Genomic DNA, 24,247 nt, shown 5'->3' on the forward strand with positions numbered 1-24,247 from the left:
GTATGCTGTGGCAGTTCTTTTCCAATAGTACAAATATTTTGCAAATATCTTTTGTTTAGTTTTATCATAAATTTGTTTAGTTTTTCCTTTTTTCTGTATTGAATATTATTTTCAATTTTAAAGTAAATCGTTTCCCATATACACATCTAGTAAATTTTGTCAAATTACAATTACATTTAGCAAATATTACAATACGCTAATTGTTCATTATTACATTATTATTAGTTAGTTCAATTTAAATTAAATTATTATTAGAGTAAATACCGGTTTGTTTGTGTTTGTGTTTTTGTTACTTTTTTTTTTCTTTTTTTTTTGTATTTTTGTTAGATAATCATTTTAATTTTTGATATTTTCTAATTGAATCCTTAGATAGAAAATATTTACAATGCGCGTAGTTGTATATGGATTAATAATGAGAGTGTAATTTGTAATCATTTAAATAAAATTAGCGAAAATACTAAACTCTAATGATGCTACCTACACACCTAGCTATATATATATATGTATATATATATTTGCATGTATACATATATGTTTATGAAAATGGTAGCATGGCAAAAAGTTGTAGGTATATATTTGTATAGAGCGAGAGTGACAGCTAGAGCTGTCAAACAACGGTTTATATGAGCTGAGTTGAGTTTTCTGTTTGGAGTTTCTGTAATTCGGAATATCTATTAAAGCTTTTCCGATATAGGTATTTACTTAAATAGATACTTTGCAAATATATTGGCTTAGTTTTTAAAAAAGTTTTTCACAAGTCTTAACTTAACTATAACTTCCTTGGTTTTCTTTTTGGAATTTGAAAGATGCAAACAAAACTAGTAAATGGGTTTATTCATTCATTTTGTCTTCATCATTTTTTTATTAGCTTTATGTACATATTGCTTTGACCTATGCCAACCTCAGAGCGGTTGTTGCAGTTGTCTAAACAATTCTGGCAGTGCCATTTAGTGGGTGAATGGTGGATCCTAGCACAAACCACATGCGTTCCTAACACTAGCCTATTCACTTAGCTCTGCCTACACTGAAAACAATACTCATTAACTTTTATACTCATGTATCTTACTTGCGATTTGCTTGTCTCTCATTTATGGTTTCACCTTTCTCGTTTCTCTGTGGTCCTACAGCGAGCAATATTTGGCATTCTTGTGGTTGTTGTTGTTGTGTGTTGTTGTTGCTGTTGTTGTTTGTGTTGCATTGTTGCTGGCGCGTTGCATGCGCCGCAAGATTTGGCCAGTTTGCTGTCGCTGTCGCTGTGGCTGCAGCTGTACCTGTGGCTTTGGCTGTTGCAGCTCCTGTTGCAGCTCCGTCTCCCCCGCCGTGCTGTTGCTTGTGCTAGCAGCTGCTGCTCCTGTTCGCGTCGGGGTCATTCAGTTAGTAAGGCAATTTGTCAATTTGGCAATATTTCAACCGCATGCACAACAATCACACACACACACACAAACACACAGACACACACATAGATAGAGGGAGCGAGCGTATGAAAGACATGTACAAACATGTTTGGAGCGGGGCGCGGCACACACACAGCGAGACACATAGAGAGTTTAACACACAGAGAGAGAAAGAGAGAGAGAGAGAGAGAGAGTATGATGCAAATGTTTATGAGGCGTTGCTTTCGCATTCGTTGTGGGCGGCACGGCCACGACCACGCCCATTTGATTATTTAGTTTTTTGGTTTTGGTTGGATTTTTGTCGAATGTCGAATGAATCATGGAGTCATGAGGAACATGATATGTACACCATACCGATCGGCTGATGCTGATGGGGCAGCACGCTCCCGTGTTATATGATACTCTCGCGATTCCGTTCCAGCTCCTCGGCCTCATTATCTGGATCCACGCTGGACGTGGACGAAACGCCGCAGATTTGCATTTCAATCTCTGCTAGACGATTCTCCAAATCCCATTGCTGCTGCGAGAGTTTCGTATTAAGAGCCTGATTCTCCGATTCAACTGTATGCAGGCGTTCTCTCAAACGCTTGATCTCATCCTCCAGAGCCTCATGAGAGCCGAGCAGCGGTGTGGTGCCGCCACCAACACCTCCAACGCCAGCGCCATAGCACTCCAGCTGTGAGCTCGAGTCGCAAATGTGACCTAAACAGTTAGAAAAAAAACGAGAGACGGGGCGAGAGGGTGGGCATGTTAGAGTGGCATAGGTTTTATTTAAAGACCGAGAGAGAGAGAGAGGAAGAGAGGGGGGAGAATGTGAGCTCACCTGTGTGACTGGGCTGAGATTGCGGTCGCATTGAGTGGTGCGAGGTGGCGCGACTGCGCGGCCGCTCCTCAGAGCCATGTGCGCTGGGACTGACCGAACGTGGCGAGTCCGTGGCACGCACCAAATGCTCCGTATAGCTGCGTGGACTGCAAGCATTTAGTCGGGGGAAGCGCAGCGAGCAGAAGCCAAGACTCACCTGTAGCCATGCGTATGCGGCAGCTGCTGGTGATGTTGCTGCTGTTGTGCCTGTTGCTGCTGCAGTTGCAGCTGCTGCTGCTGTTGCTGCTGCACCTGATGATGCTGCACCTGATGCAGCATGTTGACTGAGGCCGGCGGCAGCCACATATCCTCCAGCGTGGTGCGGCCGCAGCTCTCCACCAGGCCCGGCGTTGACTGGCAGCGGCCCATGGCAACTACATTAAAGTATTTGACTGTGTTTTAAAATCAAAAACGATCACAGAAAAAACAAGTGAGGGGGAAAAACAAACGGAAAGCAAAACAATCGATTTGTGTTATTTCAAGGGGGGCAATCGTATTTGCATTCAAATTCGTACACTCGGAGAAAAACGCAGTGTGTTAGAAAAAAGCTTGAAATAAGTACAAAATACTTATTACACGGCTTTGCGTACTTGAAATTAATAGTTTCGGTTTTCAGAATAGTTAAAATACGAATTTGATTATCAACAACATTTGAGTTTGTGTTTTTCTCTGAGTGTATGCACATACCCTGCTTTTGGGCTTAATTTCGAGTGTGTGTGTGTGTGGATGTGTGCTGGGCGGCTGTGTGCGAGGTATAACTATATAAAGAAGTTTATGAGCTGCTTTACAACATACCTTTCTCCAGTGGCGCCTTCTTGTATTTCTCCAAACGCTTGACGGCTATCGACTCCAAGCGAACACGCGCCGCCGGATACTCCTTAAGCACGTCCCACATGTCCTTTTTGCTCAGCACGAACAGATCGCTGTAGCCCACGGAGCGAACGCTGGCGGTCCGTCTGTTGCCTGCACAAGTAGCACAGTGTGGCAAGTTGGCAAATGTGGCGATGTTGCACGTTTGCAGCAATGAAGGGAATGAGGCATAAAGTTTAATATCAATAACTTGCCAAAGGTATTTCTCGTTGCTCTTGTTCTTGTTGTTGTTGTTGTGGGTGTAGTCTGTTGTTCTTATTGTTGTCTGCACACAAACAAACAAACACATTCGTACACACACACACACACATTAATATTGCATGCCAACTGAAGGTATGCAGGCAATTGGTTGCGAGCTATACAGGGTTGGGGGACTTGTTGCAATTGGAAATTGGAAGTTGGGAAATTGGGCTGACAATTTCACAGGGCAATTTATTGGATGCCCAAGTGCTACATATAGCTACAAAGATATGTTATGTACGTCTGTCTGTTTTTCTGTCTGTCGCTTTTGTTCGGGCATCCTTTTGCTACAATCAAGCACTGGCTGCTATAACAGCAACAGTTTACTCAGACCAACAGCTCAAATTGTGCTTAAATATTTCATTGCATACTTTTGCGAGCTGCCAGATTGCAGCTAGTTGAGCCGTTGAAAGTTGGTTGGTTGCTGAGTCGCTGAGTTGCCATTTCAACATTTCAATTTAACTTGTTGGCAATTAGCATAACATTTGTTTTTAATCGTTTACGCAGGCCTATTCCAGCTAAGGGTAAGATTTACTTTAACTTATTGTCAAATTTCATGCTCTTCTCACAAGTTTTTGTGGACGGAACAACCTGGCTTAACTTACCAGCTAGACAAATCAGCTATTAAATATTTACAAGGTAGAGCGTTGCCACCTTGTCTTACATAGCTTTATGACTGATTTATGATATGCTTAGTTGACAGAAAGTCTTCGGCAAGCTGGATAAGAAATTGTTGAATAAGGAATTTCAAGAATTTATACAACACTATTAATTCCGCGTTGCCAAACTTGACATTGAGCATGAGATAGCAAAATGCAACCTGAAAGCTTGTCAAATTTGGAAATTCTTATCAGCTTACAGCAGCATATAAACTTAAGAAAATGCAATATTGTTGCGAAAATGTAACAAAATTGATTGCTTGATACATTCTAACGAAAAGTCCCTAAGATATGCAGCCTAAATTGTAGCAAATGATGTTATCTATTTATTGGAGTTTAAGTTGGCGTGCAATTTAAATGCCTTCGCGTATTTGTGTGTGTGTGTGGAATATCGAAATGTATGTAAATTGTGGCAACAAGGTAACATATACTTAATTTTAACACTGTCAAAAACAATTCAAACGTTTAAATTACGGCCAGGCAAAGCAATACAACAACGATTCACAGAGAGACAGTTATAAATATAGAGGGAGAGAGAGAGAGAGAGAGAGATACAGAGACAGGGCGAGAGTTATAGAGAAAGTAGAGCTGATTAGAAAAAGAAATTAATAGATATTTGAAATTGTCAGTTGCTCACGCTTAAAACTACTTAAGGGACATACTAATTGGATTGTGTTTTCGTTGGTAATGAAAGTGCTTAAATCATGCAAGTGCATAAAAGAATGAACAATAAACAATTTAAATGATAAACGAAATGCTTCGATTTTATTGATTTGTGTGTCCAAGTTTGCAGCAGCAGCAGCAGCAACAATAGCAGCAATTCGCTTGAGGTGACAACAGCTTGACAGCAACTTGGCCAATTGTCTGACAAAGTCAACGACTAATTGAGCCAGACGAGGCAAAAGTTTTGTGGCAACGGCAAACGGCAACTTTTGTCAGCCCTTGCTAATAGAATTAAGTTGTTGTTGCTGCTCCTGTTGTAAATTGAATTAAGCGGCTGCAAGTGAAGCGCCACTGCAGCATGTAGTGTCCCACATGAACACACACTATATGCGAGCATGGGATGCGCTAAGATAAATTTTGGCATTGTTGTTAATTATGTGTCACACATGAGAACACTATATATAGGAATATATATATGTATATAAAAGGTATGTGTACGTGATTTATCGCAGTAATTTACAGTCGAGTTCAGTTGAGTTGAGTTGCGTTTAGCTAAAATCAAGTAGCATCGCTTTAAGCTGCCTTTCAATATCAACTGAAAATAAAAACCAAAATTTACTTTGACAGTAACAATAAATTGCACATTATTATTGCTGATTTAAGCCAATTTATCTGTAGTTTATTGCATTGTTTAATTGTGCAAAATGTACTGTACATATGTGTGTATATATATACACATATATATATATCCATTTATATATGTAGGTAAATAAAACGGTGTGCATGCAGGTGTAATAATTGCATTTGGCATTCATTAATTGTGCTCAGCGCCAGGGCAAAGCCAGTGAGTGAGCGGGGGGTAAACAGGGTGAGAGAACAGGGCAAATAAACTTGTTTTTATGCATGTGTGTGTGTTTGTGTGCTATAAAAGAGCATTGCATACTTTTAGGACGGGCATTAAAACAATTTTTTGGCAGAAAAATGCAAAAATATGCAAAAGAGCAAAAAAATTGTTACGTGCGTTTTGCAGCTGCCAGTGAAAAACAGCAAAAAACAAACAATAAAAAACAGGAAACAATAGTTAACTTCATGTTGCCGAACTATAAATACACTAAACTATATATGTAAAGCCGATCTGGTCAAAAAAAATAATAAACTTTTGTTCAGAACACAAAATTTACATTATCGTAAGCAAGTTCCAATGCTAAAGGCTTAACGCTTGATATATAAAAGCATGATTTTGTATATTTTTGATCAATTTGCCTTAAAAATAATAACACACATAATTGGTTAACTTGGTCGTAATACCTTTCAATAAAAACGCGTTGCTTTTAGAAGAACTCAATTATCGACTGCTAGTAAATATGGCAGATATAGACTATAACAATTCAGATTTTGTGAACTGAATCTTTCTTTTCGTGCTATATAATATAGTAGTAAATCAAGGTATCAACGCACTTAAAAAACTTAAAAGCTGTATACAAAAACATTCCATTTGTAACCTATATGTTCTACTGTAGCGATACGATATCTGCATACAGTCCAATAAATTTACAACCAACGGCTAAAATAATAACCTGCTAAAACCTAATATAAGTCGAAATTGTGTAACACATTTAATGGCACATTAATGATACCCGCCGCAAGCGCATTATAAGCAATTGTAGTGCTTCAATAAATGTAAGCATAAATAAATTAAATTACATCAATTGTATTTTTGTATATTTTAATCAATTGATGGAATTTAAACGATTACGAGTGCGCCTGGCTGATGTCTGCTCTATTAAATATTGCAACGAAATTGTAAAAATAATAAATAAATGTGTGCGAAAAAACACAGACAAAAATGTGTGTGTGATTGTGGATGAGTGGGGGTATGAGGGTGTCCGGGTGGAGGAAAAGGAGCTTAAACCAGATAAGGTAGTTGTGCTGCTAAATGAAATGCAACATGAGCGTTGCCTAAGTTAATGTGCAGTGGAATACTCTTTAAGGACTTCTTTTGCAAAATGTACTTTCTATAGACACGTATAAAATACATAGCTAAAAAATATTTGGAGAATTTTATTAAAAACTTGTGTTGTGTTTTGTTTTAATCATTTGGATTGGTTGTTGTTGCTGTTGTTGTTGTTGTTGTAGTTACATTAATTTGTTGTTATTGTTATTGTTCCGCCTGTCGCACTAAAACGGGATATTTACCAAGTTCTTTACCTGCGGTGCCCATATTCAGTATACTAATCTCGCCGAAATAGGAACCTGCCTTTAACGAGGCCATCACCGTTTTGCCATTGTCAGCAACGACCTGCAATCGTCCACGATTCACAATGTACATCTCCTTGCCCACCTCGCCTGCGAGAGTGAAAGAGAAAGTGTGAGAGAGAAAGCGAAGTGAGTAAGTTAGGGTGGTTTCTCAAATGATATATATATATATATATATAGATATATATACATATATATAGTGTAGATATATGTAAGTGCATTTATATAGAAGCATAAGCTGAACGTCTCTCTGGTCACTCACCTTTCCGGCAAATGTAGTCGCCCGGGGAGAAGAGCACGGGCCGCAGTCTCAGCACCAATTCGCAAAGGAAACCCGCTTCAGTGTTTTGAAAAATCTCAACCCGCTTAAGTGTATCTAAATGGACGTTAATTGCTATTTCAGCCTGGAAAACAGAAAAGAACAGAAAACAGAGACACAGTTGAGCGGTTGGGTCTGTTTTGGAATTAAGGACAAAGGGCGTAACCAGTAGCAGGATAACATGCTACAGAAAATGGACAATTCATGTTGCCACAGCAGTTGGTTGGAGCATCTGTTTTGTGTACGGTGCGGATTATTTACCTTTAATTTATCAGGAAGACAGGATACGGCGCGCTCCTCGTCCGAGCACTTTTGCGTGAGCCACAGGTAATCGAACCATTTGATGACCTTCACCTGCAGATGATTCGGCACACGCCGCATGCGCATGTACGTCTTAACTCCGTCCAGCTTGGCTACGAATGGCAATAGTATTCGATTTATATCTCAATCTATACATATATATCTGTATACATATAGATATGCTTATTATATATGCATGCTTGTTTGTGCTGTGGATTACACGCAAATCGAAACGCTTGCCGCATACAAATGGCCATTGGCCAGCGGCCCCTCCAGCTAATCGCTGCGGCTTCAGACCCAATCAGCGTTTTATTCTGCATAAATTTCATTATGCGCATACACTCAGAGAAAACCCCAAGCTTTTTGTACTTGAATTAGGCAAAATGATAAAAATTGCAATCAATACTGATTCTTTTGAATTCAAATAAGAATATCTTAAATAAAGAACATTGTTCAATTACAAAATGTATATCAACTATCAAAGCCTTCTTCATTTAAGAAATTCTCCACTTAAATTGAAAACGTAACAAACTATTAAATTAAAATTAAAAATAAATTGAAATTACTTCAGCTGCGCTTTCTCTCAGTGTACAAGCTTTTTGTGCTTAGCCCAATTTCCTAGAAAAGAAAATCAGTTCGAGCCGTAACACCTGGCGTATGCTTAATATTAAGTTGTAATTAGTTCGGGCTATTTAGGAATGTTTGCAGAATGTCGCTTTATCTCGAACATTATTTTTAGAACTAGGCTATATGCGGAACCTTAGCTAGATTTACAGACTGTGTAATCAAAATTTACGTTCGTTTTCTAGAGTTAAGTGCAGTTCCGGACGTCTTTGTTCTTACTAACTGCCAGGTATGTGTGTATGTGCGCGTGTGTGAGGAAATTAAATCTCTACTTAGCTCAACGTCACTGCCAGCAAATATTGACACAATTTGTCGATTGACAACTGCGGCTGGCTGTAGATGTTGGCGGTGCTGTAGGGGGTGGCGGAGGTGGTGAAGGTGCTGCTGTTGTTGTTCTCATCGTTGTTGTTGATGTTGGTGGTGGTGCCACATTGACAGACAACGGCTGAGAGCTTTTGGCGGGAGGAGTTGTTTGCTCGTGTAAACATTAGCAAACCAACTGGCAAACAAGCAAACAGATTGAAAACAAATAAATAAAATTGCTTGTCGGCCCAGCAGGCAAACTCCCAACAGAGCTTCTCCTAATTTCACAGACTCATCTATAATGCAAGTGACGCGCGGCAGTCACAGTTGCCCCGCATTTTCTTGCCACACACAGCCACATTCATTTATCATTGAATCATTGTTGGCTTCAATACCTTGTCGCCCAATCAGTCAGTCGAAGTGAATACGGTTCAAAAGGTTAGCAGCCAATACCAAATGCTGTGGGTGGCTTTTCATAATTGATATTCGCCCGAAAAAAAAACATTAAAGATCATGAGTGTTGTTTTAGTCAAAGCATTCACAAATTGAAAAGAGTGTACATATCAGTCCAGCTATCCGTATGTTGAAGTAAGAGGCTTGATATTTTGAATCTATAATTGTGAATACCCTCCAATACGACGTTCAGATTAGGTGGCTATGGCCAATGGGGGCGTGGCGAATTGGGAAGATCTATATTTATTACAGTTTTCCAGTGGGTTTGCCATTCTTGTGAAACTAGGTTAAGATTTAAGTATCCAATAAAAACTGTAGTTTTGATAGAAAAATTCAAAGTAAACCTCATAAATTGAAAACAATCTTAAACTTTAATGGTTACCGCGTTCTACTAATTGTATGCTGTAAGCTTATTTATCGCAAAATTATGATTATATCAAACTGATAAGGTCATGTAGATGTTAAAAATAAGTGCCTTAATCAACTTATCATAGTGTCAACAATATAAATCTAAGAATTTGCGATCGCCAATCACAATTGATCCGCGACTATATAAATAGCGCATCCAACCCCACATTTAGTGAGTTTTTGTCTCTACACACTCCAAAAATGTTGTGTCATCAGTTAGCCGCATTTACTATTCTCAGCCTGGCTTTGATCAAGCTGCATTTAGTTGTAGTTAGCAGTCAGTCCGTTGCGGCCAGCTGTGACACGGAGTTCACCCAGGTGGGCGACAAGTGTGTGCTACATGAGAGCAATGCACAAAACTGGTTCGAGGCGTATCGCAACTGTCGCTCCAAGGGCGCCAGACTACTTACCCTGGATAACGACTCACAGCTGGAGCAGATAAACAATTGGCTGAATGAGTATCGCAGCGATGTCTGGACCTCGGGCAACAATCTGAGCAACAAGGGTGCTTACTACTGGCAGAGCACGGGCAAGCTGGCGAGCTATCTGCCCTGGAGCACGGGTCAGCCTCAAGCTGCAAATGGCGATTGTCTGCTTCTCTTGGCTGACCACAGTTTGCTAGTACTTGACTACCGACTAGCGGTCGAGAATTGCTCTACGCTGGCGCCCTACATTTGCGAACAGGAGCCACGCGCCTTTGAGACGCGAGTTTGCCTGAAGCCAACTGCCTTTGATACGGCGCAAGTTGTTGTCAATTAATTAAAAGGTTCTATGATCTGACTTAGGAGAAGCCTATAATTGCGGGGTATCTTTGACTATGGAATTTGCGAAGCAACTACGTGAGACGAATTTTGAGGTTCGCAATTCCAGAGTGTTGAGGAGAAATCTTTATGTATGTCTATTTTCGGTGGATTCTATTCAGTTCCCATTTTCCTAGTTTTTGCAATCTTCAGAGTCTTAATTGCGCAGTTTTAAAACTATTTGATTTCCGATTTCAAATAAATTCCTCTATTAAACACTTGATATTAAGTAACAAGCTTATTTCATTTGACTTATTGGCTATCTGCTAAGCAACGCCAAAATAAATATTGCTCATTAGAGTGCCTCTCCCTTAGACTTATTGTTAATTATTAACTGATTCATCGGTTTATTCTTGGAAAGTTGCTTGGGATTCCTTTGTAAAGATAAGCGAAATTTATAGTTAATTCATCTATTTTCGACTCTGGTCAATCAAAGCTTATCATTTCGCCCAAGTGATAAGCGTTAGATAGGCGACCCTCAGTCTAAACTGGACAGCGACTATATAAGCACCAAGTCCAACAGAATAGTTAGTTAGTATTGATTTCTTTATACTCCAAACATGTTGTGGCATCAATTAATTGCCTGCGCAGTGCTCGCCCTGGCGCTGACCCAGCTGCACTCTGCCAGCAGCCAAACAGCTACATCCAAGTGTGCCAAGAACTTCACTGAGGTGGGCGACCAGTGCCTGTTGGCTGTCAACAGTTGGTTGAACTGGTACGAGGCAGACCGCTACTGTCACACCAAGGGCGCCGGACTGCTCAGCCTGAAGAATGATACGCAGCTGCAGTTGATCAACAAGTGGCTTAATACGTCTCTGGCAAACCAGCTGGAGCTGTGGACCTCGGGCAACAGTCTGGGCCAAAAGGGCATCTACTTTTGGCAAAACACTGGCGAACAGTCCCGCTATTTGCCCTGGGCCACGGGCCAGCCCCGACCATCTGACGGCGACTGCCTGATGCTAACTGGAACCTACAGCGGATTGGGCGTTGGAAATTATCGCCTAGCGATCAGAAACTGCTCCAACTGGGCTGTTTCTGTCTGCGAGCAGCAGTCACAAAATCGGTCTACCCGCGTTTGCCTCAAGCCCGAGTCCTTTGAAATGGCTCAGGTGGTGGTGTAAATAAAAAAATAATTTGTTCATTGAAGGTTAAAAATGCATTTTTCTAGAATCTAACACATGTAAGGGTAATGTGAAAAGTTGGTAACTGAAGTAAAAACTAAAGTATGATAATATGATTGTATGGAGGGAAGGGTAGAAACTCATTAAAAAAAAAAAACTAATACATACATATTTTCTTAACAGCATCTGATATGTGTTGATGAAAATGAATTGCTTATCAACAATTTTAAGCAATACTTTGCTTTGATGACTCAGAGCCATATTTAAAATATCCATGAATAATTTTCCATATAAATGATTGTGCCTTGTTTGAATTGGGCTTCCTTCAAATTAAGATAGCTTATAGTCATTATCGCCATTCTTATCGTTCTTATCTTTTGCTTATGCAAAGCTGAAACTTGCTTATCATATCACCAAGGCCCGGGTATCATATACGCTATATAGCAAACTAATCAGTTATTAGCAACTACTGCGAAAATATTACTGCATTTTACAATGGTCAGTTTCGCTCTGACGCAGCCTCATTCTGCTAGCAGAGACCTCGCTGCTGGCGGCTGTCCGCCCGTGGCTGACAAATGGTCCGACTGGCTTCTGTTAATTCGCGACTGCTGTTCCCGAGGCTCCAGACGGGTCGCACTGCAGATTGAGAGCCAACCGAATCTGCCTATCGATTGGCTACACGTTGCTGCACCCTGCAAAATGGAGTTCTACGCTACGGGCAGCGATTACGGCAATGAGATTCAATTCTACGCGCAGAGCTCTGATCAGCCGGCAATATATTTGCCCGGGGCTGTAATTTTACCCAAACTGGCTAATGGCGATTGCATGATGTTCCATGCTGCCAACTATGCCAGTTGATGTGTGTCGAATTAACGTCTTGTGGTCGGGAATAGCCCATAAATGAATGGTAATACCTGCAGCCGAATAACTTTGATTAAAGTGTCAAGAGGTTATGAATTTGTTTGGGATTATTCGGGATCGATTACGATTAATTGTTTCGACCTATGCACATTAAAACATCGGTTATGTTATATAACATGTTAAGTGTTATCTGCTGGATAATTATGATATATTCGGTTATTTTTTTGTTATATTACGTTATGGCAGTTTAGATATATTATTATTTTACTTTATATCATGCTATCGTTATCGCTTGTTATTTTCTGTTATGCTATATTATTATGATTGTACCTTTTTAGTAAGTTGTGTTAAGGCGCAGCTCCAGTTACAGTCGGTAAATGGAGAGGTGGTAGAGGCAAAATATTAGAGGCACTTTTTTAAACCTACTTAAAGCTAAATTCACACTGTTCAAATATTATTTCTGTCTTAAATAGGTAGTTTCGATGAGACACTCTTTAAAATGTAATAGGTCTTAGTTTCTGATCTAAGCCTGCCTGCGTTTATCCGCTAGCTTGTAACTAGGCCATAGATGTCTTAACTAAAACGTATTTAGTTTGGGTTACCATGATTAAGTATTTTACTTTATTTTAGAAGCTATATGTCAAGTTTGGTGACTCTAGTTCTTATTATTTACCAAAATTGCCCAAAAAACAGTATATCGATATCGATTTTTATCGATTGCTTGGAAACGGAGTAAGTTATCGATTATCGGAAAAAAACTCGATCTGCGCGGGAGCTAGGAGCATCTACATCTAAATTTCAAGTCTCTAGCTCCTATAGGTTCTGAGATCCTTGCGTTCATACATACGGACGGACGGACGTACGGACGGACAGACAGACAGACGGACATGGCTAGATCGACTCAGTTATTTATGCTGATCAAGAATATATATACTTTATGGGGTCGGAGTTGCTTCCTTCTGCCTGTTACATACATTTGGCTTTCGCACAAATACAATATACCCTTATACCCAGTTTTAATGGGTTCAGGGTATAAAAAGCCAAACTTCGTGAAAATCGGATGAGATTTGACCGAGTTATGGGGGTGGTAATTTTTGACCCATGTCTGTATACGAATCTAGGGGTAAGATTTGGTCATGAATTTCGACCAAAAAATCGGTGTAGAGATTTGAATGCAAGATAAAACAAGGGGGAAAACCATGAAGAAAAAGCCACACCTCGTGAAAATCTGATGAGATTTGGCCGAGATATGGGGGTGGTAAATTTTGACCCATGTCTATATACGAATGTTGGGGTAAGATTTGGACATGAATTTCCACCAAAAAATCGGTGTCGAGATTTGAATGCCACATTAATCAAGAGGGAAAACCATGAAGAAAAAGCCACACCTCGTGAAAATCGGATGAGATTTGACCGAGTTATGGGGGTGGTAATTTTTGACCCATGTCTATATACGAATCTTGGGGTAAGATTTGGACATAAATTTCGACCAAAAAATCGGTGTCGAGATTTGAATGCAAGATTAATCTAGAAGGGAAACCATGAAGAAAACGCCAAACTTCGTGAAAATCGGATGGGATTTGACCGAGTTATGGGGGTGGTTATTTTTGACCCATGTCTATATACGAATCTTGGGCTAATATTTGGACATTAATTTCGAATAAAAAAATCGATGTTTAGATTTGAATGCCAGATTAATCTGGAGGGAAAACCATGAAGAAAAAGGTAAACTTTGTGAAAATCGGATGAGATTTGGCCGAGATATGGGGGTGGTAAATTTTGACCCATGTCTATATACGAATCTTGGGGTAAGATTTGGACCTGAATTTCGACCAAAAAATCGGTGTCGAGATTTGAATGCAAGATTAATCTAGAGGAAAAACCATGAAGAAAAAGCCACACCTCGTGAAAATCGGATGAGATTTGACCGAGTTATGGGGGTGGTAATTTTTGACCTATGTCTATATACGAATCTTGGGGTAAGATTTGGACATGAATTTCGACCAAAAAATCGGTGTCGAGATTTGAATGCAAGATTAATCTAGAGGAAAAACCATGAAGAAAAAGCCATACCTCGTGAAAATCGGATGAGATTTGACCGAGTCATGGGGGTGGTAATTTTTCACCCATGTCTATATACGAATCTTGGGGTAAGATTTGGACATGAATTTCGACCAAAAAATCGGTGTCGAGATTTGAATGCAAGATTAATCTAGGGGGAAAACCATGAAGAGAACGCCAAACTGCGTGAAAATCGGATGAGATTTGCCCGAGTTATGGGGGTGGTAATTTTTGACCCATGTCTATATAAGATTCGGACATGAATTTCGACCAAAAAATCGGTGTCGAGATTTGAATGCAAGATTAATCTAGAGGGAAAACCATGAAGAAAACGCCAAACTTCGTGAAAATCGGATTAGATTTGACCGAGTTATGGGGGTGGTAATTTTTGACCCATGTCTATACACGAATCTAGGGGTAAGATTTGGACATGAATTTCGACCAAAAAATCGGTGTCGAGATTTGAATAAAAGATTAATCTAGAGGGAAAACCATGAAGAAAAAGCCAAACTTCGTGAAAATCGGATGGGATTTGACCGAGTTATGGGGGTGGTAATTTTTGACCCATGTCTATATACGAATCTTGGGCTAATATTTGGACATGAATTTCGAATAAAAAAATCGATGTTTAGATTTGAATGCCAGATTAATCTGGAGGGAAAACCATGAAGAAAAAGCCAAACTTTGTGAAAATCGGATGAGATTTGGCCGAGATATGGGGGTGGTAAATTTTGACCCATGTCTATATACGAATCTTAGGGTAAGATTTGGACATGAATTTCGACCAAAAAATCGGTGTCGAGATTTGAATGCCACATTAATCTAGAGGGAAAACCATGAAGAAAAAGCCACACCTCGTGAAAATCGGATGAGATTTGACCAAGTTATGGGGGTGGTAATTTTTGACCTATGTCTATATACGAATCTTGGGGTAAGATTTGGACATGAATTTCGACCAAAAAATCGGTGTCGAGATTTGAATGCAAGATAAATCTAGAGGGAAAACCATGAAGAAAAAGCCAAACTTGGTGAAAATCGGATGAGATTTGACCGAGTTATGGGGGTGGTAATTTTTGACCCATGTCTATATACGAATCTTGGGGTAAGATTTGGACATGAATTTCGACCAAAAAATCGATGTCGAGATTTGAATGCAAGATTAATCTAGAGGAAAAACCATGAAGAAAAAGCCACACCTCGTGAAAATCGGATGAGATTTGACCGAGTTATGGGGGTGGTAATTTTTGACCCATGTCTATATACGAATCTTGGGGTAAGATTTGGACATGAATTTCGACCAAAAAATCGGTGTCGAGATTTGAATGCAAGATTAATCTAGGGGGAAAACCATGAAGAGAACGCCAAACTGCGTGAAAATCGGATGAGATTTGACCGAGTTATGGGGGTGGTAATTTTTGACCCATGTCTATATACGAATCTTGGGGTAAGATTTGGACATGAATTTCGACCAAAAAATCGGTGTCGAGATTTGAATGCAAGATTAATCTAGGGGGAAAACCATGAAGAGAACGCCAAACTTCGTGAAAATCGGATGAGATTTGACCGATTTATGGGCGTGGTAATTTTTGACCCATGTCTATATACGAATCTTGGGCTAATATTTGGACATGAATTTCGACCAAAAAATCGGTGTCGAGATTTGAATGCAAGATTAATCTAGAGGGAAAACCATGAAGAAAACGCCAAACTTCGTGAAAATCGGATTAGATTTGACCGAGTTATGGGGGTGGTAATTTTTGACCCATGTCTATATACGAATCTTGGGGTAAGATTTGGACATGAATTTCGACCAAAAAATCAGTGTCGAGATTTGAATGCAAGATAAATCTAGAGGGAAAACCATGAAGAAAAAGCCACACCTCGTGAAAATCGGATGAGATTTGACCGATTTATGGGCGTGGTAATTTTTGACCCATGTCTATATACGAATCTTGGGCTAATATTTGGACATGAATTTCGAATAAAAAAATCGATGTTTAGATTTGAATGCCAGATTAATCTGGAGGGAAAACCATGAAGAAAAAGCCAAACTTTGTGAAAATCGGATGAGATTTGGCCGAGATATGGGGGTGGTAATTTTTGACCTATGTCTATATACGAATCTTGGGGTAAGATTTGGACATGAATTTCGACCAAAAAATCAGTGTCGAGATTTGAATGCAAGATAAATCTAGAGGGAAAACCATGAAGAAAAAGCCACACCTCGTGAAAATCGGATGAGATTTGCCCGAGTTATGGGGGTGGTAATTTTTGACCCATGTCTATATACGAATCTTGGGGTAAGATTCGGACATGAATTTCGACCAAAAAATCGGTGTCGAGATTTGAATGCAAGATTAATCTAGAGGGAAAACCATGAAGAAAACGCCAAACTTCGTGAAAATCGGATTAGATTTGACCGAGTTATGGGGGTGGTAATTTTTGACCCATGTCTATATACGAATCTAGGGGTAAGATTTGGACATGAATTTCGACCAAAAAATCGGTGTCGAGATTTGAATGCAAGATTAATCTAGAGGGAAAACCATGAAGAAAAAGCCAAACTTCGTGAAAATCGGATGAGATTTGACCGAGTTATGGGGGTGGTAATTTTTGACCCATGTCTATATACGAATCTTGGGCTAATATTTGGACATGAATTTCGAATAAAAAAATCGATGTTTAGATTTGAATGCCAGATTAATCTGGAGGGAAAACCATGAAGAAAAAGCCAAACTTTGTGAAAATCGGATGAGATTTGGCCGAGTTATGGGGGTGGTAATTTTTGACCCATGTCTATATACGAATCTTGGGCTAATATTTGGACATGAATTTCGAATAAAAAAATCGATGTTTAGATTTGAATGCCAGATTAATCTGGAGGGAAAACCATGAAGAAAAAGCCAAACTTTGTGAAAATCGGATTAGATTTGACCGAGTTATGGGGGTGGTAATTTTTGACCCATGTCTATATACGAATCTAGGGGTAAGATTTGGACATGAATTTCGACCAAAAAATCGGTGTCGAGATTTGAATGCAAGATTAATCTAGAGGGAAAACCATGAAGAAAAAGCCAAACTTCGTGAAAATCGGATGAGATTTGACCGAGTTATGGGGGTGGTAATTTTTGACCCATGTCTATATACGAATCTTGGGCTAATATTTGGACATGAATTTCGAATAAAAAAATCGATGTTTAGATTTGAATGCCAGATTAATCTGGAGGGAAAACCATGAAGAAAAAGCCAAACTTTGTGAAAATCGGATGAGATTTGGCCGAGTTATGGGGGTGGTAATTTTTGACCCATGTCTATATACGAATCTTGGGCTAATATTTGGACATGAATTTCGAATAAAAAAATCGATGTTTAGATTTGAATGCCAGATTAATCTGGAGGGAAAACCATGAAGAAAAAGCCAAACTTTGTGAAAATCGGATGAGATTTGGCCGAGATATGGGGGTGGTAATTTTTGACCTATGTCTATATACGAATCTTGGGGTAAGATTTGGACATGAATTTCGACCAAAAAATCAGTGTCGAGATTTGGACATGAATTTCGACCAAAAAATCGGTGTCGAGATTTGAATGCCACATTAATCTAGAGGGAAAACCATGAAGAAAAAGCCACACCTCGTGAAAATCGGATGAGATTTGACCGAGTTATGGGGGTGGTAATTTTTGACCTATGTCTATATACGAATCTTGGGGTAAGATTTGGACATGAATTTCGACCAAAAAATCGGTGTCGAGATTTGAATGCAAGATAAATCTAGAGGGAAAACCATGAAGAAAAAGCCAAACTTCGTGAAAATCGGATGAGATTTGACCGAGTTATGGGGGTGGTAATTTTTGACCCATGTCTATATACGAATCTTGGGGTAAGATTTGGACATGAATTTCGACCAAAAAATCGGTGTCGAGATTTGAATGCAAGATTAATCTAGGGGGAAAACCATGAAGAGAACGCCAAACTGCGTGATAATCGGATGAGATTTGACCGAGTTATGGGGGTGGTAATTTTTGACCCATGTCTATATACGAATCTTGGGGTAAGATTTGGACATGAATTTCGACCAAAAAATCGGTGTCGAGATTTGAATGCAAGATTAATCTAGGGGGAAAACCACGAAGAGAACGCCAAACTTCGTGAAAATCGGATGAGATTTGACCGAGTTATGGGCGTGGTAATTTTTGACCCATGTCTATATACGAATCTTGGGGTAAGATTTGGACATGAATTTTGACCAAAAAATCGGTGTCGAGATTTGAATGCAAGATAAATCTAGAGGGAAAACCATGAAGAAAAAGCCAAACTTCGTGAAAATCGGATGAGATTTGACCGAGTTATGGGGGTGGTAATTTTTGACCCATGTCTATATACGAATCTTGGGGTAAGATTTGGACATGAATTTCGACCAAAAAATCGGTGTCGAGATTTGAATGCAAGATTAATCTAGGGGGAAAGCCATGAAGAGAACGCCAAACTTCGTGAAAATCGGATGAGATTTGACCGAGTTATGGGAGTGGTAATTTTTGACCCATGTCTATATACGAATCTTGGGGTAAGATTTGGACATGAATGTCGACCAAAAAATCGGTGTCGAGATTTGAATGCAAGATTAATCTAGAGGAAAAACCATGAAGAAAAAGCCACACCTCGTGAAAATCGGATGAGATTTGACCGAGTTATGGGGGTGGTAATTTTTGACCCATGTCTATATACGAATCTTGGGGTAAGATTTGGACATGAATTTCGACCAAAAAATCGGTGTCGAGATTTGAATGCAAGATTAATCTAGGGGGAAAACCATGAAGAAAACGCCAAACTTCGTGAAAATCGGATGAGATTTGACCGAGTTATGGGCGTGGTAATTTTTGACCCATGTCTATATACGAATCTTGGGGTAAGATTTGGACATGAATTTCGACCAAAAAATCGGTGTCGAGATTTGAATGCCACATTAATCTAGAGGGAAAACCATGAAGAAAAAGCCACACCTCGTGAAAATCGGATGAGATTTGACCGAGTTATGGGGGTGGTAATTTTTGACCTATGTCTATATACGAATCTTGGGGTAAGATTTGGACATGAATTTCGACCAAAAAATCGGTGTCGAGATTTGAATGCAAGATTAATCTAGGGGGAAAACCATGAAGAGAACGCCAAACTGCGTGATAATCGGATGAGATTTGACCGAGTTATGGGGGTGGTAATTTTTGACCCATGTCTATATACGAATCTTGGGGTAAGATTTGGACATGAATTTCGACCAAAAAATCGGTGTCGAGATTTGAATGCAAGATTAATCTAGGGGGAAAACCACGAAGAGAACGCCAAACTTCGTGAAAATCGGATGAGATTTGACCGAGTTATGGGCGTGGTAATTTTTGACCCATGTCTATATACGAATCTTGGGGTAAGATTTGGACATGAATTTCGACCAAAAAATCGGTGTCGAGATTTGAATGCAAGATTAATCTAGGGGGAAAACCATGAAGAGAACGCCAAACTGCGTGAAAATCGGATGAGATTTGACCGAGTTATGGGGGTGGTAATTTTTGACCCATGTCTATATACGAATCTTGGGGTAAGATTTGGACATGAATTTCGACCAAAAAATCGGTGTCGAGATTTGAATGCAAGATTAATCTAGGGGGAAAACCATGAAGAGAACGCCAAACTTCGTGAAAATCGGATGAGATTTGACCGAGTTATGGGCGTGGTAATTTTTGACCCATGTCTATATTCGAATCTTGGGGTAAGATTCGGACATGAATTTCGACCAAAAAATCGGTGTCGAGATTTGAATGCCACATTAATCTAGAGGGAAAACCATGAAGAAAAAGCCACACCTCGTGAAAATCGGATGAGATTTGACCGAGTTATGGGGGTGGTAATTTTTGACCCATGTCTATATTCGAATCTTGGGGTAAGATTCGGACATGAATTTCGACCAAAAAATCGGTGTCGAGATTTGAATGCAAGATTAATCTAGAGGGAAAGCCATGAAGAAAAAGCCACACCTCGTGAAAATCGGATGAGATTTGACCGAGTTATGGGGGTGGTAATTTTTGACCCATGTCTATATACGAATCTTGGGGTAAGATTCGGACATGAATTTTGACCAAAAAATCGGTGTCGAGATTTGAATGCAAGATAAATCTAGAGGGAAAACCATGAAGAAAAAGCCAAACTTCGTGAAAATCGGATGAGATTTGACCGAGTTATGGGGGTGGTAATTTTTGACCCATGTCTATATACGAATCTTGGGGTAAGATTTGGACATGAATTTCGACCAAAAAATCGGTGTCGAGATTTGAATGCAAGATTAATCTAGAGGGAAAACCATGAAGAAAAAGCCACACCTCGTGAAAATCGGATGAGATTTGACCGAGTTATGGGGGTGGTAATTTTTGACCTATGTCTATATACGAATCTTGGGGTAAGATTTGGACATGAATTTCGACCAAAAAATCGGTGTCGACATTTGAATGCAAGATAAATCTAGAGGGAAAACCATGAAGAAAAAGCCAAACTTCGTGAAAATCGGATGAGATTTGACCGAGTTATGGGGGTGGTAATTTTTGACCCATGTCTATATACGAATCTTGGGGTAAGATTTGGACATGAATTTCGACCAAAAAATCGGTGTCGAGATTTGAATGCAAGATTAATCTAGGGGGAAAACCATGAAGAGAACGCCAAACTGCGTGATAATCGGATGAGATTTGACCGAGTTATGGGGGTGGTAATTTTTGACCCATGTCTATATACGAATCTTGGGGTAAGATTTGGACATGAATTTCGACCAAAAAATCGGTGTCGAGATTTGAATGCAAGATTAATCTAGGGGGAAAACCACGAAGAGAACGCCAAACTTCGTGAAAATCGGATGAGATTTGACCGAGTTATGGGCGTGGTAATTTTTGACCCATGTCTATATACGAATCTTGGGGTAAGATTTGGACATGAATTTTGACCAAAAAATCGGTGTCGAGATTTGAATGCAAGATAAATCTAGAGGGAAAACCATGAAGAAAAAGCCAAACTTCGTGAAAATCGGATGAGATTTGACCGAGTTATGGGAGTGGTAATTTTTGACCCATGTCTATATACGAATCTTGGGGTAAGATTTGGACATGAATGTCGACCAAAAAATCGGTGTCGAGATTTGAATGCAAGATTAATCTAGGGGGAAAACCATGAAGAGAACGCCAAACTGCGTGATAATCGGATGAGATTTGACCGAGTTATGGGGGTGGTAATTTTTGACCCATGTCTATATACGAATCTTGGGGTAAGATTTGGACATGAATTTCGACCAAAAAATCGGTGTCGAGATTTGAATGCAAGATTAATCTAGGGGGAAAACCACGAAGAGAACGCCAAACTTCGTGAAAATCGGATGAGATTTGACCGAGTTATGGGCGTGGTAATTTTTGACCCATGTCTATATACGAATCTTGGGGTAAGATTTGGACATGAATTTCGACCAAAAAATCGGTGTCGAGATTTGAATGCAAGATTAATCTAGGGGGAAAACCATGAAGAGAACGCCAAACTGCGTGAAAATCGGATGAGATTTGACCGAGTTATGGGGGTGGTAATTTTTGACCCATGTCTATATACGAATCTTGGGGTAAGATTTGGACATGAATTTCGACCAAAAAATCGGTGTCGAGATTTGAATGCAAGATTAATCTAGGGGGAAAACCATGAAGAGAACGCCAAACTTCGTGAAAATCGGATGAGATTTGACCGAGTTATGGGCGTGGTAATTTTTGACCCATGTCTATATACGAATCTTGGGGTAAGATTTGGACATGAATTTTGACCAAAAAATCGGTGTCGAGATTTGAATGCCACATTAATCTAGAGGGAAAACCATGAAGAAAAAGCCACACCTCGTGAAAATCGGATGAGATTTGACCGAGTTATGGGGGTGGTAATTTTTGACCCATGTCTATATTCGAATCTTGGGGTAAGATTCGGACATGAATTTCGACCAAAAAATCGGTGTCGAGATTTGAATGCAAGATTAATCTAGAGGGAAAACCATGAAGAAAAAGCCACACCTCGTGAAAATCGGATGAGATTTGACCGAGTTATGGGGGTGGTAATTTTTGACCCATGTCTATATACGAATCTTGGGGTAAGATTTGGACATGAATTTCGACCAAAAAATCGGTGTCGAGATTTGAATGCAAGATTAATCTAGAGGGAAAACCATGAAGAAAAAGCCACACCTCGTGAAAATCGGATGAGATTTGACCGAGTTATGGGGGTGGTAATTTTTGACCTATGTCTATATACGAATCTTGGGGTAAGATTTGGACATGAATTTCGACCAAAAAATCGGTGTCGAGATGTGAATGCAAGATAAATCTAGAGGGAAAACCATGAAGAAAAAGCCAAACTTCGTGAAAATCGGATGAGATTTGACCGAGTTATGGGGGTGGTAATTTTTGACCCATGTCTATATACGAATCTTGGGGTAAGATTTGGACATGAATTTCGACCAAAAAATCGGTGTCGAGATTTGAATGCAAGATTAATCTAGGGGGAAAACCATGAAGAGAACGCCAAACTGCGTGATAATCGGATGAGATTTGACCGAGTTATGGGGGTGGTAATTTTTGACCCATGTCTATATACGAATCTTGGGGTAAGATTTGGACATGAATTTCGACCAAAAAATCGGTGTCGAGATTTGAATGCAAGATTAATCTAGGGGGAAAACCACGAAGAGAACGCCAAACTTCGTGAAAATCGGATGAGATTTGACCGAGTTATGGGCGTGGTAATTTTTGACCCATGTCTATATACGAATCTTGGGGTAAGATTTGGACATGAATTTTGACCAAAAAATCGGTGTCGAGATTTGAATGCAAGATAAATCTAGAGGGAAAACCATGAAGAAAAAGCCAAACTTCGTGAAAATCGGATGAGATTTGACCGAGTTATGGGGGTGGTAATTTTTGACCCATGTCTATATACGAATCTTGGGGTAAGATTTGGACATGAATTTCGACCAAAAAATCGGTGTCGAGATTTGAATGCAAGATTAATCTAGGGGGAAAGCCATGAAGAGAACGCCAAACTTCGTGAAAATCGGATGAGATTTGACCGAGTTATGGGAGTGGTAATTTTTGACCCATGTCTATATACGAATCTTGGGGTAAGATTTGGACATGAATGTCGACCAAAAAATCGGTGTCGAGATTTGAATGCAAGATTAATCTAGAGGAAAAACCATGAAGAAAAAGCCACACCTCGTGAAAATCGGATGAGATTTGACCGAGTTATGGGGGTGGTAATTTTTGACCCATGTCTATATACGAATCTTGGGGTAAGATTTGGACATGAATTTCGACCAAAAAATCGGTGTCGAGATTTGAATGCAAGATTAATCTAGGGGGAAAACCATGAAGAGAACGCCAAACTGCGTGAAAATCGGATGAGATTTGACCGAGTTATGGGGGTGGTAATTTTTGACCCATGTCTATATACGAATCTTGGGGTAAGATTTGGACATGAATTTCGACCAAAAAATCGGTGTCGAGATTTGAATGCAAGATTAATCTAGGGGGAAAACCATGAAGAGAATTTGAATGCAAGATTAATCTAGAGAGAAAACCATGAAGAGAAAGCCACACCTCGTGAAAATCGGATGAGATTTGACCGAGTTATGGGGGTGGTAATTTTTGACCCATGTCTATATACGAATCTAGGGGTAAGATTTGGACATGAATTTCGACCAAAAAATCGGTGTCGAGATTTGAATGCAAGATTAATCTAGAGGGAAAACCATGAAGAGAACGCCAAACTTCGTGAAAATCGGATGAGATTTGACCGAGTTATGGGGGTGGTAATTTTTGACCCATGTCTATATACGAATCTTGGGGTAAGATTTGGACATGAATTTCGACCAAAAAATCGGTGTCGAGATTTGAATGCAAGATTAATCTAGAGGGAAAACCATGAAGAGAAAGCCACACCTCGTGAAAATCGGATGAGATTTGACCGAGTTATGGGGGTGGTAATTTTTT

At 39.6% G+C, this 24,247-nt stretch overlaps 1 protein-coding gene across 1 annotated transcript in view; it reads right to left on the reverse strand.

Annotated features, from left to right (window-relative positions):
- Positions 1 to 1,770: 1,770 nt before the first annotated feature.
- LOC115767030 overlaps positions 1,771 to 24,247 on the reverse strand; it is a 92,170-nt gene continuing 69,693 nt past the window's right edge. The window contains 7 exon segments of the mRNA XM_030711192.1: positions 1,771 to 2,096; positions 2,218 to 2,363; positions 2,414 to 2,648; positions 3,052 to 3,219; positions 6,897 to 7,034; positions 7,207 to 7,348; positions 7,525 to 7,676. Coding sequence (XP_030567052.1) covers positions 1,786 to 2,096; positions 2,218 to 2,363; positions 2,414 to 2,648; positions 3,052 to 3,219; positions 6,897 to 7,034; positions 7,207 to 7,348; positions 7,525 to 7,676 — 1,292 coding nt within the window. The 3' untranslated portion in view covers positions 1,771 to 1,785.

This window comes from Drosophila novamexicana, unplaced genomic scaffold (genome assembly GCF_003285875.2).
Source record: "Drosophila novamexicana strain 15010-1031.04,08,12 unplaced genomic scaffold, DnovRS2.1 tig00000008-arrow-pilon, whole genome shotgun sequence".
NCBI lineage: Eukaryota > Metazoa > Arthropoda > Insecta > Diptera > Drosophilidae > Drosophila > Drosophila novamexicana.